The following is a 19907-nucleotide window of genomic DNA, read 5'->3' as shown; positions in this document are numbered from 1 at the left end:
ATGTACAGTTGTGTGTCATCTGCATAGGCGGGATAGGAGATGTCATACTGTTCCATTATCTGAGCTAACGGAAGCATATAGATGTTAAATAAGAGCGGTCCAAGAATTGACCCTTGAGGGACTCCACACGTGAATTTGGTTCGTTCTGACTGATAGTTTCCGATTGACACAAAGAAATCCCTATCATGTAAATAGGATGTGAACCACTGAAGAATAGTGTCAATAAGCCCTACCCACTGTTCCAATCTGCTGAGTAGTATGTTGTGATCAACCGTGTCAAATGCGGCGCTGAGATCCAATAGTAGCAGAAAGACTGGACACTGAGATAACACAGATTTTTGCTGCTCGGAAACATGTAGCCTTGTTTTGGATCCAGAATTGTCCCTCCGTCGTCTGTTTTTGCATTGTTTTTACCATTGTCGACGAATGAATTGTCAACCTGCTTTCGACGAGTCTTTTTCAAACTTTTGGAACATGGAGTCAGTACAAAAGGTTAATGTCAGAGAGGACGCGCGAAGTTCTGCCTTCCCGGTTGGCGTGCGCGGGGGCAGCGTCAGCCGAGCGGCACTTGTTTTGGCTGTCGCTGTTCCCGAGTACATCTTGGCCGGGGGGGCAAAATTCAACAGTAGTAATATATTCATTTATTTTATTTTGCTCGCATATGAAAAAACACAAAAGAGAATGAAAAAAAAAAAAAATCAAATCATTATCATTTTACACAAAACTCAATAAATGGGCCAGACAAAAAAGTATCGGCACATTCAGCCTAATGCTTGGTAGCATAACCTTTCGACAAAATAACTGCGAACAACCGCTTCCAGTATCCATCATTGAGTTTTTTTACAATGTTTTGCTGGAATTTTAGACCATTCTTCTTTGACCAACTGCTCCTGGTCTCTGAGAATTTAAGGGTGCCTTCTCCAAACTGTCATTTTCAGATCTCTCCATGGCTGTTCTTTGGGATTCAGGTCTGGAGTCATTGCTGGCCACTTTAGAAGTCTCCAGTGCTTTTTCTCAAACAATTTTCTAGTGCTTTTTGAAGTGTGTTTTGGGTCATTATCCTGCTGGAAGACCCATAACTCTGAGGAAGACCCAGCTTTCTCACACTGGGGCCTACAATTTGCTGCAAAATTTGTTGGTCGTCTTCAGACTTCATAATACCATGCACACGGTCAAGCAGTCCAGCGCCAGAGGCAGCAAAGCAACCCCAAAACATCAGGGAACCTCTGCCATGTTTGACTGTGGGGACAGTGTTTTTATCTCTATGTTGATGCCTTTTCCCAAAAAGCTGTACTTCAGTCTCATCTGCCGAGAGAACATTCTTCCAAAACGTTTTTGGCTTTCTCAGGTAAGTTTTGGCAAACTCCAGTGGAGTCTTCCAGGGTATCCTACCATGGAGTCCCTTTTCATTCAGACGCCGACAGATAGTATGGGTTGTGATTTCGTTATTGCCACCACTTGTTATGTGCCACAGGTAAGTAACAGGTGCTGTTAATTACACAAATTAGAGAAGCATCACATGATTTTTCAAAGGGTGCCGGAGTTCCCCGTGGCGTGCCGAGTGAGTATAGATTGACTAACCCAATTGCCTCGGGTTTTGAATCTATGCTCCCTTGGATCACTGCTAAAAAGAATGTTGAGAGGATCAACTCCATCCATTTTAATCTCCAGAGACTTAATAACAATTCAGAGATTGCTTTTGCAGCCTTAAAACACCAGCTGGATGCCACCTCTCTCATGGCGTTCCAAACCAGGGTGGCCGTGGACATGTTGCTAGCCGAAAAAGGCGGCGTTTGTGGTCACATCGGTGACGGCTGTGGTACATTTGTTCCAAACGCTACCTCCTCTAATGAGGAGAACTTCCACAAGGCCCTCGGAGCAATCAGCTCCCTTGGTAGAACGATGAAGGGTCACTCTGGGGAGTGGACCCCCGATGTGTCCAGCTGGTGGGAAGCAACGTTCGGTAAGTATTGGTCAATGCTGTATACTATTCTGGTCTCTGTGACAGTGTTCCTGATGGCTCTGGGATTATGTGGTTGTTGTTGCATTCCCTGCATTCGTGTTGTACTTCACCGGTTTGTTTCCACGGCTATAGATCCACGATTACAGGAATTTTACCCCCTTTTGGCCCTGGGAGGGGAGTATGACACAGGTGCCCATACGGAGTTTGTGGTTTGCGAAGTGGCTTTCGATGGTGGCGATCTCCCTGACGACGGCAATGATAATGATGGTTTTTCCATTCCGGAAACTTTCTTTCAGACCCCGCCACCACCTCCAACTCCGGGTTGTGACGATATGCGTCGACATGTCTAATGATTCGATTGAATAAAGCCTTTTGAGAGGTTCTTTTTAATGATGTTTCTGTCGCAAATATTGAATAAACAGGCGGGAAATGTTGAGGTAATTATCGGGGTTTGATTGATTAAATGTTTGCTTGGTTGGTTGATTGAATATTTGCTTGTGCTCATATATACCATAAATAATACATATTGCCATATTTTTCTTACTTATATATTTGCTTGTGCTCATATATACCATAAATAATACATATTGCCATATTTTTCTTACTTATATAACCAGTAAATGATTATTGCTTGCTATACCAGGTTGTAGTATAATGCTTAAGTGTTACAAAGGGTAAAAGAGGGTCGGGATGACAACTATTTTGCTTCATGGCCGCATCATTGCGTAACTAGACCTTCCGAGGCATCTTCAGCACCTGGCGTCTGGACTTCGGTCTAGACCTTCGAGGACAATTTTCCATCCGAGGACATCTTCCATGGCCGCAGCGTTGCATAACTGAAGTGTCTGGATTATTTTGACTGTTTATATGATTATTTTGACTGTTTACATGTTTGTTTACATAAGCTCTTGCTTCCACACGTTGTAATCACTTAGTTCCACCTACATGCACACACATATCCAATCGAAAACCACATGGGTGTCGCCAGCTTGCTTTCCCCTCCCTCAGGACGGCATCCATCTTTGTTTAGGGAAAACCCCTAAATAAAATACCAAGGAGGATTTTTTTCCTTTAGATCAATTTTGGTGACTCACGAGTCACATTTTGTTCTCCTTGGCCAAGAAAACTGAGTGTCTTCTCTCCTTATTTTTGGGTAATTTTACAATGTCTACCTAAGGATCTATTTTTGAACTTGACATTGAAGTTTTAATTTTTTCATCCATTCTCTTTTGCGTTTTTTCATTGCATGCAAAATTAATGAAGATATTACTACCACAGCATTTGTAATTGCAATCATTTTCTTGGAGAAACTGAGCATTTATCTGACAGAATTGCAGGGGTGCCAATACATGCCAGCAGTGTACATGCTTTCGGTGCAGTCTCCGTTCACCAAACTAGTTACAACTTTACAAGAGTTACAGAGAGTCATACCCCAGTGTCATAGTGTCTCACAGAACTCTCCAATGCTTTGTTTTTCCTTTAGTCACATCACGCATGGTGAAATGTCTGCTATACCACACTTATTTTCTTCTAATAATATTTGTTGAAGGCAACTTAATTACACTCTACCTTGTGGCTGAGTTCTGTCAGGTCCAGCGTCTGGATTTGGCCCGCCAGGTCATCGAGTTTTTGTGCATGCTCAGTGTGTCTCCTGAGGAACTCATCTTTGGTTTGGTTTATTTTATCCTCCGTGAGTTGCCGTAGATTAGCAGAGTTTGCCACAGGGCTGTTGGGGTCAATGGTGGATGCATTTGCTCGTTCTTCAGCCCTCTGAGACTGCATGAAGTACTTTGTAACACTGCTGGCGGCCCCTGGTAATAGTATAAAAAAAAAGAATTTACATTGAGCCAACAAAACTGCTTTCAAAACAAGAATTGACCAAGCAAATCACCCAGCTCTCTTTTGTAATTTTTAGAGGTTGCTGTGATTATCGCCACCTTATATTGGAATTAAAATCTATACTTATACATAAATTAGTGCTAAAACGATTACTAAATTAAGCAATTCGAATCAAATGTTGCTGCTTCGAGAATTTGTTCAATTAGAGTGGCGCTGTAAAAGTTTGTTTTGAAAGTGTTTACATTTAGTTTTATTGACATTTATTGAGATTTTATATGACAACTCTTAACATGGCTGAATCCAGCTGCTCCCTGTTAAGATCAACATAAGGTAAGTTTCTGTTTTGGCTAATGTTTTTATGCATTCGTAATTTAGTTTATACAGTGGGGAGAACAAGTATTTGATACACTGCCAATGGGAAAACCCATTGGCAGTGTATCAAATACTTGTTCTCCCCACTGTGGGTATATTTACCAGTTTTTGTGAGAATATGTAAACAATTTTCTAGGAGCATTTTGTGGCAAAAAAAAAAAAAAAAAAGCATTTTACAGCCGTTAAGCTAGCGGACTCGCTATTGAAGGAATAGTATCTTTTCTCGTATTTATTGTTTGACTGTTTGTACTCTAACACACTTAATATAATCAATCACTGAATAGCATCTTTTACTAAAAAGTTTGATAGCTCAACACCTCTCACAGTGAGGCGCGCCGAACCTTCCACCCTCAGTTGCCTCATTAACCATGACCTAGCAATGGTGACACACAAATTTGACTGCCCAAATCTGCAACAGAAGACCCAAACACACTCCTCTTCCTGCCCACGGACCACCCCGCGAGAGCCTTCAAAAAGCCAGAATGTGTAAGTAATCGTTGTCATTTTTCTCGAAACCTTTTGTTGACTTGTGATAAGGTGACCCTGGAACGAGTCTGCCTCCTCGCCTGGGTCTGTTGCTGTTTTGCCATGCCGTTTGATCGCTGTCGATCTGAATAAATATCAACTTGTGTTTCGAAGCCTTTTTCCAGCTTTCAAAATGGTGTAAGTAAGTGGTTAAGCCTAAGGTGAATGCGCGGAGTTTGGCCTTTTGGCCGGGTTGTCGGTGTTTTGCCGGCCCGGGTCGTTGGAGCTGCACCAGCGCGAGCGTGGCGGTTCGGCTGCCGTGATTTCGGCAATCTGGCAAAAAGGTCAGATTACTTCACTATGCAAGTTCGCCAATTGTTCTTTTGCCGTACCTAGGTCCTCATTTATTCATTTTTTAATACCATTTGAGGCTAAACTAAGGTATTTTAACTTGTTTTTTAAATTATTTATTGATCTTCTGAAATGATGGAGCAATTGTGCAGAAACTCAGGAATTTTATTTTGTATTTGCATAAATGCTTTTTTTGACAGTGCAATTCTTGCAAGCCTTTGTTTTACATCAAAATTCTGCAATGAATTAAATGTTCCTAATCCGATAAATCTGTTATTTGAACTAACAAATTCCTAGATTAATTGATTATGTAAATCATCAATGGCTGCATCCCTAAAACAAATGGAACTTTGTGTCTGTCTATGTGTGCGTGTGTTCGTTCCCTATGGACGCTGAAATGACTGGGCGGATTTTGACAAAATTTGACTTACTGTAGTTGTGCTTTGTGTCTGGGAGTGTTCTTAGATAAGTTAGATCTCTGTAGGCCTCCATTTAGCGCAGAAAATTAATTTAAAACTCCAAAAATTAGCATAGAAAATGCAACCTGATTGATTTGAGCAAAAGACATCCCTTATGATTGCAATGTCGCAGTTGGCTTTGAAACTTAATGGTTTCATGTACAAATTTAAATTTGCTGTGATACGTTGTGGCTTTGAGTAGTGCAGAACACAACTGGTAGTGTTCTTAGATGGGGTTGATCTCTGTAGACCTCCATTTAGGGCAAAAAATTCGAAACCAAAAATTTGCAAAGAAAATGCCAGTTTTCAGATTTTTATAAGAGCAGCACCAGGTCTTACTGGTCGATAAATCCAACCAGCATTCATCAAAAAATTTTTTTAATAAAATCTTTGGGGAAGCCCACATTTCGAGGTGTCTTATGTGTCGATTTAACAAACCTTGGCCCCAACAACCCAGCACAAGTAGCATGCCCGGCGATGTCGAGCCATACTGCTGGTCCCTTCTAAACGTTAATGCATGCAACTGTCAACTGTAAACATGATTAGCTTTGATAAAATTGTATTTTAAGTTTTGAACGTTTGAAATAAAACATTCATTCATGAACACATATGGCATACATATTCATCAAACACATGAACAGCACATTGGAGTTCTCTAACCTCTGACGTCAGAGTTCCTGATTAACTCAACCTGATCCAGAATGTCATTAACGGTCTGCTCAAGTTTCTGGCCATCTGCCATCAGCAATTTTAGTTTACTCTCCACGCTGTTGTCGTCCTCTTGTACATTGATTAGAATCTTTTCTGTGTGGTTCAGTGACTGGTTTAGTGACTCCATCAAGTCACTGTGGAACACAAAGAGGCCACTGGTTAGATTTGGCCGATTTAATGTAATCTCACCTTTGAGACGACAGCACTTGATTTGCTGTGTATTGTATCAAAATTTACCTGGCTTCCTGTAAAAGCTGTTGGATCTCGCTTAGAGGTTGTGAGGCTGGGTTTTGGGTTAGGATTGCATGGATGTCTGATGCACTTCTTTCCATAGTGTCAATAGACTTTTTGTAGGGCCCACTGACTCCAGTAGTTTTGATAGCATTTACCTTGTTGGCAAGGCGGTGTGTCTGATTTGTTAATTGCCCAATAACGGCATCCCACTCAGCAAAGCATTGGTGACAGCGGTGGCAGTCGGGGAAGGTACCAGAGAAACCACGGGAACAGGTATCACAACGTGGACCAGACACTCCTTCTTTACAAATGCAGTGACCGTTGTCTTTGTTGCATTGTGCCTGAGTGATGCCATTCGGTTCACAGTCACACTCTGTTGGGAGAAATGCATACAAGTTTAGATATATAGGGAATCCTCTGGTTACGATTAGGGGAGTCACAATATATCAAAATGGTGATGTATCTCTATATTTTGTATCCCTAAAGGTTATTGATATGCTCCTGCTAAGAATCCATATGTAGTAATTTAAAAAAAAAAAAAAAGGGAAACCCTATGAAAGCCTGTGTGTTTTCTATCATATTTGGTCACATGGATATTTCATATCAATTTTAATTTTCGGGGTGGGAAGTTCGGGACACTCGAAAAATGTGCCTCACCCCTCCAGTTGCTAAGCTAAATGAGATCTCGATATATGTTTGTGTAGAACTGTAGTCCACCATAACAACAAAAAAACTATTCTGTTCTTGCTGAAACTGGTAAAGCTCTTTACAAGGCTTTAACAATCTGTCTACTCGTTAAAATGAGACTCGCTGTTTTTTTGTGCAACGAGGGGAATTGATTGAAAGCCAGACGAGTGGGCCGAGTTCTAGCAACAACGAAGCTGAGTGAAGTCACTCCCGGCCAGATTAAATGGCAACTGGCAGAGGTGGTGTAGAAGTCGTGGAAGAAAATGTGACAAAAAGAGGAAGTGGACATGCATGCATTTAAATACTACTTTATTTGTATATTGTTCGCTTGATTCAACTCCAAACTACTCACGCACGGGCTCAAACGCACTGTACTCGATGTGATGCGGGACATCCATGGAAAGCAATTTCAGAACCCGAGTGTAGCAGCGATGAAGCAAATTCATTTTATTTTCCTTCATTTAATAATTATTATAGTGTATTTCTGTGATACCTCAAATACTTCCGAAACGTTGACATGTTGGCTGTAAGCCAGTTGTGTTGTTGACGTCATTACAAGAGGACTACCGCTTTTCACACTATTGAGAGGTATACTTTAGGCCTTTTAACTGAAAATGCAATTTTACCTATTTTCGGCCAAAAGTGTTCAGCGCCGAATTATCGGTCACCTCTCTAATGTGAATAAAACATCTTTTATCTGCTGCATATCTTCACCGTGCAACAAAAACATTGCCTACCGTGACATTTGACCTCTGGGTCTCCCCAGAACAGCTCTCGACACTCACTGCATGTCCTGCCTCCAAAGCCTGACACACATGAACATTGACCACTGATCTGTATGAACGACATATACAGTTTTAATTGCGTTTTTCACTGCAAATTGAAAACACGCAGAAGATCAAAATAAGTGTTCACAATGAAAACAAAAATGATCAGGATTAGTGAAGCGATGCTGACAAAAAAAGAAAAGAACAGGAAAAGCTTAAAACATTCATTGGCAAAAAAACAAGTCAGTTTTCAAAAACATTTCAACATTTTTCAGAAGCAGCAATGCTCACTCGCCTCATTGCACGAGGTCCCATACGAATGTTTGGTGTCACAGTCACAGGCCTGACAGCCCTTACGGCTTGCAATGTTCCAGGTGTCAGGTGCGCAACGACCACAGTGCTGGCCAATCACATTAGGAAGACAATGACACTGACCACTGCTGCGATCACAGTGACAATCGTCTGATGATGGACAGCTGGCTTCATCAGTCCCCAGTTGATTACAAACACACTCTGTAGATAAAAACAATCCATCATTAGTAATTGACCTTTCACAAACCCCGCCCCCAAAACGGCCACTGACCAATCATACATTTAGCAACTGTTGTTAAGCGAGCATGATCCGACAAACTCCGCATTCCCCAATTGTATTGTTGATTATTTTGGTGGTTACTGTAAGCTAGTTTTCTCAAATAGTGGGGGGGAGGCGCCTCCCCAGGGGCAATTCTATCCTTACAACATATGAGAAGACAATCTAATTTACCTATATAATGGAACTCAATATATAATTCAAATGAGGTTGCTTAAAAGTTGGTGGGGACTATTTGAGCATCCTGAAAAGTTGGTAGTGTTACATCCCTACCATCCCTATGCAAACCTGCACCCTAAATGTAAGTACGAGCTGTTGAGATTGAAGCGAACAGCACAGCAATGTCAACTTACTCCTGCAGTCTTGCTGTAGGGCGTTGCCATAATAACCCATCATGCAATTTTCACAGGAATGCCCCTCGCTGTGGTAAAGGCAGTGCAGACATTCACCCGTTTGAGCTTTGCAGGATTGTGGGTCCAACATATCAATGTTGTTGTTGCACTGACAAGGTTGGCACGACCCCCCCTTTTCATGAGGGTTTCCGTAGTAACCGGGGGAACACTCACTACAGCGGGTACCTGATGGAAAGTACAATTTAATACGAACACACAACCACACAGATTAAAAAAAACTTGACGTGCTCGAGAAAAACTGAGATCAGTTTTGAATTCGGCACCCAAAAAGTCATTATAAACAGTTTTCAGGATCAAATACACCAGGCATTCTTTGAAATTGTTGTCCAGTTAAATCACTTGTTCAATCAAATATTGACTGTGATTTACCCTTTCTTTTCAGACTAATAAAGATTTTTTTTCAGGGCCGAGAACGAAAAGTGGTATTTGGTATGTGGCAAAATGGACTTTACCACGTGGCATTTTTCTTGCAATGTGGAAAAATGGATTTTACCATGTGGCATTTTTTAGCATGTGGCTGTAATGGTAAGTGTGAAGTCAAAAATCACAGCCACCAATGTTTTTCTGCCATTTAAAATGAATGGAAAATTTGGACCTGCATGGCCTGCTAAAATGCCATATACCAAAAAAAAAAAAAAAAAAATGCCACATGGCAAAATTCATTTTGCTACATGGCAAAATCCATTTTGCCACATGGCAAAAACAAGTCAAGTCACTCTTGCACATATCTTTTGCACCATATTACATTTTATATCATATTCATTTTTGTTTGTACATATTCCAGTCGCTATTTTACTTTTATCTATTATTATCTTTATTTTTATTTTTTATACTCTGTGTTTTGATACTGCATGTTTGCACGTGGGGAGAGGGCAAAACAATTTCATCTGTGCTGTATGTTCTACATATATTAGTATCCATACTTGACAATAAAGCTGACTTTGACTTTGAAAAAAAAAACAATGCCACTTGGCAAAATCAATTGTGCCACATTACATAAAAATGCCACATGCCAAAAAAAAATGCCACACGGCAACATCCATTTTGCCACATGGCAAAAAAAATGCCACATGACAAAAAAAATGCCATATGGCAAAATCCATTTTGCCACATGGCAAAAAAAATGCCATATGGCAAAATCCATTTTGCCACACAGCAACAAAATGCTACATGGCAAACTCCATTTGGCCAAATAGCAAATACCGCTTTTGGTTCTCGCTCCCTCAAAAAAAAAAAGATCTGTATTGATGCATCCATAATGTATAGTCATACCCTTGTATCCAGTGTTACAGACACATGTAGCTTGTTGAGAATCATCACCACGGAAACAACTTCCTGCAAACTGCCGCAGGCTACCAGGACCATCAGGACACATACATGGGCGACAGTGATCACCAGAGTTCAGCGTCAGGTCACCATAGTAACCATCCATGCATCTGGAAAAAAAAAAAAGATAGTGCATGAGATTATGTATACTTTTACATGAAGTTATCTGAACCCACCAGGGCAGCAAGTTCTTCAAGACTGACTTTGCAAGGTTTGTAAATCAAATCATAAAGCAACAACTTGGGACTTTGTTCATCCATCTGACTAAGCAGAAATAGATAAACTAGCTTAGCTTCACAGTTTAGCTCACCAATGGCTGCTTAAACTTTAGTTTTAGCGTCAAGTCAGCCCATGCTTTGGAATTGTAGTGCATTATCAATCAATTATCACACTAGTAATCACCGGAATCTGGTATAATTCAGAGACTATGGATTGCACGGTTGTCATACTTGCTGGGAGGGTGCATCTTGGGAAGAACAACAAGTTGAAAGACATTTTTTTAAATGTTTGGTCAAGAAGTGACCTCAAAATCAATAAACATGGTATAAAAATCAATCACAAATAAGTGTGCGCGTTACTGTAATTTGATTACTTTCTTTCAGTAACAAGCAATCTAACGCGTTCATTTTTCCAAACCAGTAATCTAGTTTCCTTAGTGCCTGTGCGTTACTATTTTGTTGTTGCGTCATTATGTATGTAGAATGAAGAATACTGTAGTCATGTACGAAGAGCATTTTGAATAGAAAATTTTGCTTTTGAGTTTGGGAGTGACATCACATGTCACGTTTTCTCATGGGGGAAAAAAATGGGTCACGTTTATTACCATGCTGTGTGAGTGCTGTCTGCAGCGGCGGCGGCCAACAACATAGCCTGGCTACCTCGTCAGGACGCTAAAGGCAGGACAGATACCACAAACGGCTGCATTTGCTAACTGGAAATACAGCCATTACTTCACATTTCTGTCCATTAAAGATGACAAAAATATCTCCATATGTTGCAAACTTTGCGCTGGCTCAAAAACCTCGACCACTAAAAACATCCAATTCGAGGAATCACTTGGAATTACAGCACAACGCAACAAAGACTTCGAAACAAAGCCAATAGGTAATGAGACAGCCAGCACTTCCACAGTTTGTAACCAGCCTTAACGTACATTTTATAGTTACAGTTTGTAAACATAGGTGGAGTTTGACTTTTGTGGGAGGGTGACAAAACATGTTGATGACCCTGAAACAAAAGTCAAAGTTTGGACACACCTCATCATTTGTGGGTTTTATATACTGCATTTTGACTACTAAATATTTTAAATTGTCTCTGTAGATATCAAAACTATGAGCAAACGTGTGGAATTATGTACTTAGCAAAAAAGTGAAACAACTGAAAACAGGTTTTATATTTTACATTCTTCAAAGTACCGTATTTTTTCGGATTATAAGTCGCAGTTTTTTTCATAGTTTGGCTGGGGGTGCGACTTATACTCAGGAGCGACTTATGTGTGAAATTATTAACACATTATTATATCATTTCACATGTTATTTTGGTGTTTTGGAATGACACTGATGGTTTGGTAAACTTGTTAGCATGTTCTTTACGCTATAGTACGCCATTCTTGCTCCAGCCTTCACCGTGAACAGACACACTCTCTGAGCTCCTGAAGCACTCTCTTATCTTAACCGATAAGCGCTCAGGGCCAGCAAGCTCGACTCCCAGTATGGCTCCAAAGAATTTGAAACCTGGAGACTTGGATGAAATAAAATCCTCAATACAGAAGTTGGAGGTCTCCTTGACTGGCTTGATTCAAAACCAGAATCAAGAAATCGTCAGAGAGCTCCAGTTAATTCATGCTGAAAATGAGAAACTCAAGCAGGCGGTCGAGGAGAGAGATGTTCGCATCAAGAGGCTGGAAATTTTGGCTGACGATCTCGACCAGTGCCGACGCGCAATTGAGCTCATCATTTCTGGATTACACCTGACGCCTAACCCAGGTGACACAGTGGCGCAACTGGCAATTGCTAAGCTGAAAGAGTATGGAATAAACATGGAACCGCTGGACATCGGTCGCTGTTTTCTGCTCCCATCTGGGGGGAAAGGACCGGCGACGGTGCTCATGAAGCTGGCAGACCACAAGACCAAAACTGCCCTGCTTAACCAGCGCTGCCACCTGAAAGGGTCGAAGATTTTTTTGAATGACAACTTGACTCGCCGAAATGCCGAATTGCAAGAAAAGCACATCAACTCAAGAAAGCTGGGAAAATAGCCACCACCTGGGTCTCGGATTGCAGGATCCTTGTCGAGATGCAAGATATGAAGATTAAAGCTATTACGAGTTTTGACCAGCTGGGCCTCACTGGAAAATTGATGATGACATCTGAAACCACACTTCTGGACCACAACTTCTACAATAGCTGGATAACTGTAAGTACTACACAGTGGACCGGTATTAACAACTCGTGGATGTGGACGGTAAGCTGAAACTTATCAACGGCAGGAGTCTCTACAAGAATCTTGAACACATTAAGGATTATCTACTAAAGATAACAAAGGCTCTGACTTTAAAAACATAATTATCTGCTGTGTCTACCGAGCTCCTGATTCAAATGTCTAGTTTACTGAGTATAAGGAAAAAATACTGTATAAAACGAATAATAAGCATGTTTTTCATTGTAGAGACATTAATGTTGGGATAAAATATGTACAACATGTTGTTTCATTTCCTCATACATTCATGTCTGATGAAACTGTTACAGTGATCTTTGTGTGCGCCAATTGTTGCCACCATGTACGCCTTAGCAATGTATCCTTTAAGAGACTTGTAAGAAAAGCATTTTGAGTCACTACTCACACCAGCTGTGATAACACATAATCACTTTTGCCACACACATAGCCACAACAAAATGTTTCCACAGCAAACAGATGCAAAAATGTCAGGGACATGACAAAGCCATAACCTTGTACGCCCTGAAATTAATCGAGCTGCTTGACTGGACGCTGAGTTACTAAACCCAGATTGTTGATTGTGTTATTGTACAGTTTTGTGGTCATCTGATGTATGTACCATGTCTGAATGTGCGTCTTTAGTTGTATGGGGGACGGGAAACTGATAAGCATATGCTTCCTCCCGTCCGCCTTTGTCTTCTTCGGTTCCTTCGGGCAAATCATATCACATTTTGTAATTGTCAATGATTGTCAATGATACCGATAATGATGACAATAAAATTATTCATTCATTTATTCATTCATAGTTATCTGAATAATTCTTAATAGCTATGTTACGTTAACATACTGGCCACGTTCGCATTTTGTTGTTCATGCATCATGTAACATTATCATACTGTACACTTATTTAGCATGTTGTTCTATATTGTATTTTTATTTTAAATTGCCTTTCAAGATGACATATCTGTTCTATGTGCTGGATTTCATCAAGTAAATTTCCCCCAAAATGCAACTTATACTCCGGTGCGACTTATATATGTTTTTTTCCTCTTCATTGGGCATTGTATGGCTGGTGCGACTTATACTCAGGTGCGAGTTATAGTCCGAAAAATACGGTATCCATCCTTGAGGTGTGCCCAAACTTTTGTTCCATACTGTACATCTTGACACTGTTTGTGCTCAATCCTCAGTTCAAGCTCAGTGTTGTTGGTAGCCTTTGATTTAAAGTAGGGCTGTCAAAATTATCGCGTTAACGGGCGGTAATAATTTTTTTGAATCACGTAAAAATATTTGACGCATTTAACGCACATGCCCCGCTTAAGCAGATCAAAATGACAGCACAGTGTCATGTCGACTTGTTACTTGTGTTTTTTGGTGTTTTGTCGCCCTCTGCTGGCGCTTGGGTGCGACTGATTTTATGGGTTTATGCACCATGAGCACTGTAATTATTGACATCAATAATGGTGAGCTTCTAGTTCATTTTTTGATTGAAAATTTTACAAATTTTATTAAAACGAAAACATTAAGAGGGGTTTTAATATAAAATTTCCATAACTTGTACTAACATTTATCTTTTAAGAACTACAAGTCTTTCTAGCCATGGATCGCTTTAACAGAATGTTAATAATGTTAATGCCATCTTGTTGATTTATTGTTATAATAAACAAATACAGTACTTATTTACAGTATGTCGAATATATGTATCCGTCTTGTGTCTTATTTTTCCATTCCAACAATATTTTACAGAAAAATATGGCATATTTTATAGATGGTTTGAATTGCGATTAATTAAGATTAATTAATTTTTAAGCTGTGATTAACTCGATTGAAATTTTTAATCGTTTGACAGTCCTCATTTAAAGGAATTCTAAATATCCATCTTGCCTCCTCAGGTGTAGTTTTGGCTACGTCACTTCCTCTCGAGCGTTGACGGCAGATATAGATTTTTATGTGATAGATTCAACAGTAGAAATATATTTTTCTAAAACAGTAAGGAATGTGAGATATACCCAAGCAACACATGTGTACACATAAAAAGAAAACTGTAAGACTTTATTTAATAATTAATAAATCCCCGGCAGGCTTCAATTGGCTCTGCGCATGCGCGTAAAGCATCGACTCCACTTGAGCCGCAGCAAACCTCGATACTAATAGCCGTTTTGACCGTCTCCCACCAATAAATATCATAAAAGGAGCCACAAAAGCCCTTTCAGATGTACAGTGGGGAGAACAAGCATTTGATACACTGACAATGGGAAAACCCATTGGCAGTGTATCAAATACTTGTTCTCCCCACTGTAACATTTTTTTTGGTATTAGAACAGCACCATCATCTTTACATTTAGAATTATGTTTTAAAAAAATGAGTAATTAAAGTTCCAATCAAAAACCTGTCAACTCATTGGTTGTCTGTGACAGCAATAGACATCTAATCCATTTGAAGAAAGGTTGGCAGTGAATGAACAAATACCAATCCGCTGCCACCCTCTTGACTACTCCTGGTCGAGTGGATGTCTAATAGTGATGAACTCTTTTCAATTGATGGAAGAACCATAAAAAGACCTTTCAGGGCAACATTCCCATCAAAATCAATGCTTTGACATTCCAATGTACTCATAACTAATGTATTTCTCAACCTATTATTTGATAAATGACAAAGCATCTGCTATTTACTCAATGACTGCCATTGACAGTGCTAGAAGTCCAATCTATTTGAAGTGAAATAAATGAACGTTCATTCGCTACCATCCTCCCAGTTTATATGGCTTGATCGTGAACTAGTGATAAACTCATTTAAATAAAAAGAATGAATCAACGCCACACAATTGGGCATTTAGAACCATCAATGGCACTGAAAGAGTTAACTTACAATGTCACAAAGAGCCACAGCGGAACGGTAAAAGAGCCACATGCGGCTCTGGAGCCGCAGGTTGCAGACCCCTGCCCCAGAGTGATTAATATGGTAAATTCAGACTTGTGAAAACATTATTATCAAACCCACACACCAGACCATTCGAAGAACTCGAGTATCATAGTTAAAATCTCAGTTCTTCAATACTACAAAATACGACATACATGCTATTTTCGACTCAAAAAGTGGTATTTATCATCATTACAACAACACATGAAGACAGCATAAGCGCATACCGGGGGTTAAACCGCTAGTGTTATTTTAAAATAAGTTTCACAGCTAACTCACCTGTCACAGTTGTGCCCTGTGCTGTAATCCCTGCAGTTGAGACACTGTCCAGTGTGAGGATCGCAGTCTTCCGTGTGTCCATTACACGAACATGGACGGCATGAAGGGAAACTCCAATAGCCTGGTAGACAGCGATTGCACTGACGTCCATACACTCCCGGAACGCACACACACTGACCAGTGACCTGGTCGCAAAGAGGGCTCTCAGAACCCTGAGCATCACAGTTGCATTCTGTGGATACAGAAGAATGCAGTATAATTTATCTAATGAGTCATCAGACATTATTAATTAGCAGAGGTGGGTAGAGTAGCCAAAAATTTGACTCAAGTAACAGTAGTCATCCAAAAATTTACTTAAGTACAATTAAAAAGTATTGAAAAGAATCTTCAAGTTATGGGTAACATAGTGAGTAACTGCTTACAATGTCAGATTTTTCAAAATAATGGTATATTTTTTTCCCCAGGAAAAAAGCCCCCAGGCTCTGCTTCCTCGTGGGAAGGCGTGTCAGTAGAGTTGAGAAGGTCTTCAAAGTATTCAGCCCACCGACTCACAACATCCTGGGTCGAGGTCAGCAGCGCCCCATGTACGCTACACATAGTGTTCGTGATGCACTGCTTTTATGAGAATAACCACCTCCAAATCCGAGACTATGGTCCTCAGTCGGGAAACGATGGAATGTCCTCTGGTGTGTCAGGGATGAGGTCCTTCCCCAAGTGGGAGAGTTCAAGTATCCCGGGGGTCTTGTTCACGAGTGACAGTAAAATGGAACGGGGGATCGACAGGCGGATCGGTGCCACGTCTGCCGTGATGCAGACTCTGCACCGGTCCGTCGTGGTGAAGAGGGAGCTTCGCTTTTCGGCTAGCTCTCAGTTTACCGGTAGATCTATGTTCCTACCCTCACCAATGGTCATGAGCTGTGGGTTGTGACCGAAAGAACAGGATCCCGGATACAAGCGGCTGAAATTGAATACTGTTTTACTTCTACTTGAGTAAATTTTTTGGATAACTACTTTTACTTTTGTAGTATTATTTGAAGTACCACTACTCTCACAAGCAAGGTTTGTGGGAATTGTACCCACCTCTGATTAACAATAAAAACCAAAGGTAAAGGGAAGTTAAAATGAAACAAAGGTTTGCACTGCTGGGAGTCACAAAAATTACATACAGTGGGGCAAATAAGTATTTAGTCAAACACTAATTGTGCAAGTTCTCCCTCTCTCTATATACATGGCCCCATTCATTTGTTCCTTTACACGGATCAGTCGTCCTGGTCCCTTTGTAGAAAAACAGCCCCAAAGCATTATGTTTCCACCCCCATCCTTCACAGTGGGTATGGTGTTCTTCGGATGCAATTCAGTATTCTTTCTCCTCCAAACACAAGAACCTGTGTTTCTACCAAAAACTTCTATTTTGGTTTCATCTGGCCATAACACATTCTCTCAGTCCTCTTCTGGATCATCCAAATGCTCTCGAGCGAACCGCAGACGGGCCTGGACGTGTACTGGCTTTACCAGGGGGATACGTCTGGCAGTGCAGGATTTGAGTCCCTGGCGGCGCTTTGTGTTACTTTGTTTGTTACTGTGGTCCGAGCTCTCTGTAGGTCATTCACTACGTCCCCACGTGTGGTTCTGGGGTTTTTGCTCATGTTATCATTTTGACGCCACGGGGTGAGATCTTGCATGGAGCCCCAGATCGAGGGAGATTATCAGTGGTCTTGTATGTCTTCCATTTTCTAATAATTGCTCCCACAGTTGATTTCTTTACACCAAGTGTTTTACCTATTGCAGATTCAGTCTTCCCTGCCTGGTGCAGGTCTACAATTTTGTCTCTGGTGTCCTTCGACAGCTCTTTGGTCTTGACCATAGTGGAGTTTGGAGTGTGACTGACTGAGGTGGACAGGTGTCTTTTATACCGATAATGAGTTAAAACAGGTGCCATTAATACAGGTAACGAGTGGAGCCTCGTTAGACCTCGTTAAACCTCGTTAGAAGAAGTTAAACCTCTTTGACAGCCAGAAATCTTGCTTGTTTGTTGGTGATCAAATACTTATTTTCCACTTTTGGTATAGACCAAATATTTACTTTCCACCATGATTTGCAAATAAATTATTTAAACATCAAACAATGTGATTTTCTGTTTTTTTTCACATTCTGTCTCACATGGTTGAGGTTTACCCATGTTGACAATTACAGGCCTCTCTAATCTTTTCAAGTAGGAGAACTTACACAATTGGTGGTTGACTAAATACTTATTTGCCCCACTGTATATAATGCATCATTGTTTAAGCAACAAGGATTTTAACAGGAAGTAAAGGTTGTGCCTTACAGAATATTTGGTCATCAAAACTGAGAGAAAGGCAACTATTTTTGGGTGTATTGATCTGTAATCGCACTAATGCTACATAAAGTTGTAGTTTATACCTTTGCAGCCACTTGGTCCAAACTGGAAAGTCGCAGGAGCGCACCTGTCACAGTTTCTGCCGACAACATGAGGTCGACATTGACATTGTCCTCCACTCACATTGCAGACTGTACTAAGAGATCCTTGTGGGTCACATTGACATTCTAGAAGGACAGACAAATGTATGAATATGATCTCTTTTTGAATTTAACATCAATTTTTTATAGAGGTGGTACCTTTGGCTCCCTGGTGTAGAAGAGCAGAAATGCTAAAAATTAAATTTTGGCAAATTTCGGTCATCTGTGTTTTAATAACACTCTGGCTATTCTCCAGACAACGATAGCGTTGAAAAGTTTCCCATCCACGGTTTTCACCAGCTTCCCCTCCTTCTAATGTGGTGAACAGGTCCAAATTCTTACAGTGAGGCATCAGCACAATCTGACAAGAACAACATCAACACTTTTTACTTTGTCTGATTTCAAAATAACTCATTCCAGCTTTAGTATCTTAACTTCTAAAATGTGACTGAGCGAGAATGGGCTAAGATGAGCTTCAGAATAAGTTCTTCTTCCTGCCTTCGACGGGGGCGGACGTGTTTCCTCCCTGCTCCTGTTTGCTGCTATCTTCGTCAGTCTAGTCTGACTGCATTTTCTGTATTTCCTCTGTGGATCAACTGTGCTGGTCTCTCATATGAAAATGGATCTGATTAGTTGGTCTCTCAGCGCAATTGACAAGATTTTTTTCAACAAGACACGGTGCACCAGGAGAGCCGTCTTGCTCGTATGGGACCTTCGCCGCTGGATATGTAAGAGATTCATGGGATCACTGGATGCCAGCGTGTCTTACTGTCCTATCTGTGGAAGATATCGAGGATATTTGGCTGTTTGGCGCGACGGTCGTTGGGTTCCTTCTGCTTGGCTTAGGAGGTGCCCTGCTCTCCCCGAAAGTTTCCAAGACGGCAGCTTTCAAGGAAATCAACAAATTGACCACGGATCAAATGGTGCGATTCAAGGCATTGGAAGACCTCGTCAAGGCTCGGATCGAGAACTGGCTCCGTGGACTCACGGTTTGGTTCGAGGAAGGATGGAGAAAAGTGGATGCTACCTTGCGCGAGGGGACGCAACTGTTGGGGCAGGTGACTAACCTGTCGAGGTAGACCGTGACTATTGGAAAAGACTTAAGGGACCTGAGGTCTCACGTACGCCATGAGGAGCGCGAATTTGACTGAAGACTAACCGTATTTCGAAATATTAAATTACTTATTTGGCTTAATTCGATTATAATTTTCCTTTCCCTTTCCCGAACACCCTCATCCCACCCCTCCCTTCTCTCCTGGAGAGAGCCGCGCAAATGGCCCTATCTCTTGCCCTTGATCTCTTCCCAAAGCCGGTCGCAGGGCCCTGCGACTCTTATTTTGTCTACAGACACGTACAAATACTGATACACTTGTGCATACACACACTCACACACAACCTCCCCACCCTTCAGTCCGCCACCGCCTTCTTCTTACTATCACTGATCCCACCTTTCCTCCAGCCATGACTGGTAGTTCTTTTTTTTCGTTCAAAAAAATCCCTGCACGTGACCTGTGCGTCGTGTCATACCCCTGCTATGTTGTATGGTATATGTGTGTCTACTTTTATCTTGCTCTGTAATTTCTGAAGAAGAGAGAGAAGTTGGCGGCGCGGAACGTCTG

The 19907-nt window shown here is 41.0% G+C and overlaps 1 protein-coding gene across 3 annotated transcripts in view; it reads right to left on the bottom strand.

Annotated features, from left to right (window-relative positions):
- Window positions 1-19907, bottom strand: part of lamb1a (laminin, beta 1a) — an 80839-nt gene that overhangs the window by 20192 nt on the left and 40740 nt on the right. For all 3 annotated transcript variants that reach the window (XM_057837370.1, XM_057837373.1, XM_057837371.1), the window contains 10 exons: window positions 18448-18649; window positions 18232-18375; window positions 15811-16042; window positions 10122-10285; window positions 8790-9014; window positions 8143-8360; window positions 7818-7914; window positions 6397-6766; window positions 6109-6293; window positions 3533-3774 (listed from right to left, as the gene is read on the bottom strand). In XM_057837370.1, the coding sequence (XP_057693353.1) occupies window positions 3533-3774; window positions 6109-6293; window positions 6397-6766; window positions 7818-7914; window positions 8143-8360; window positions 8790-9014; window positions 10122-10285; window positions 15811-16042; window positions 18232-18375; window positions 18448-18649 (2079 nt within the window). The remainder of the gene's footprint in view (window positions 1-3532; window positions 3775-6108; window positions 6294-6396; window positions 6767-7817; window positions 7915-8142; window positions 8361-8789; window positions 9015-10121; window positions 10286-15810; window positions 16043-18231; window positions 18376-18447; window positions 18650-19907) is intronic.

Source organism: Corythoichthys intestinalis, chromosome 5, assembly GCF_030265065.1.
Source record: "Corythoichthys intestinalis isolate RoL2023-P3 chromosome 5, ASM3026506v1, whole genome shotgun sequence".
In the NCBI taxonomy this organism is placed as follows: Eukaryota; Metazoa; Chordata; class Actinopteri; order Syngnathiformes; family Syngnathidae; genus Corythoichthys; species Corythoichthys intestinalis.
This window is presented reverse-complemented; position numbering and strand designations above follow the sequence as displayed.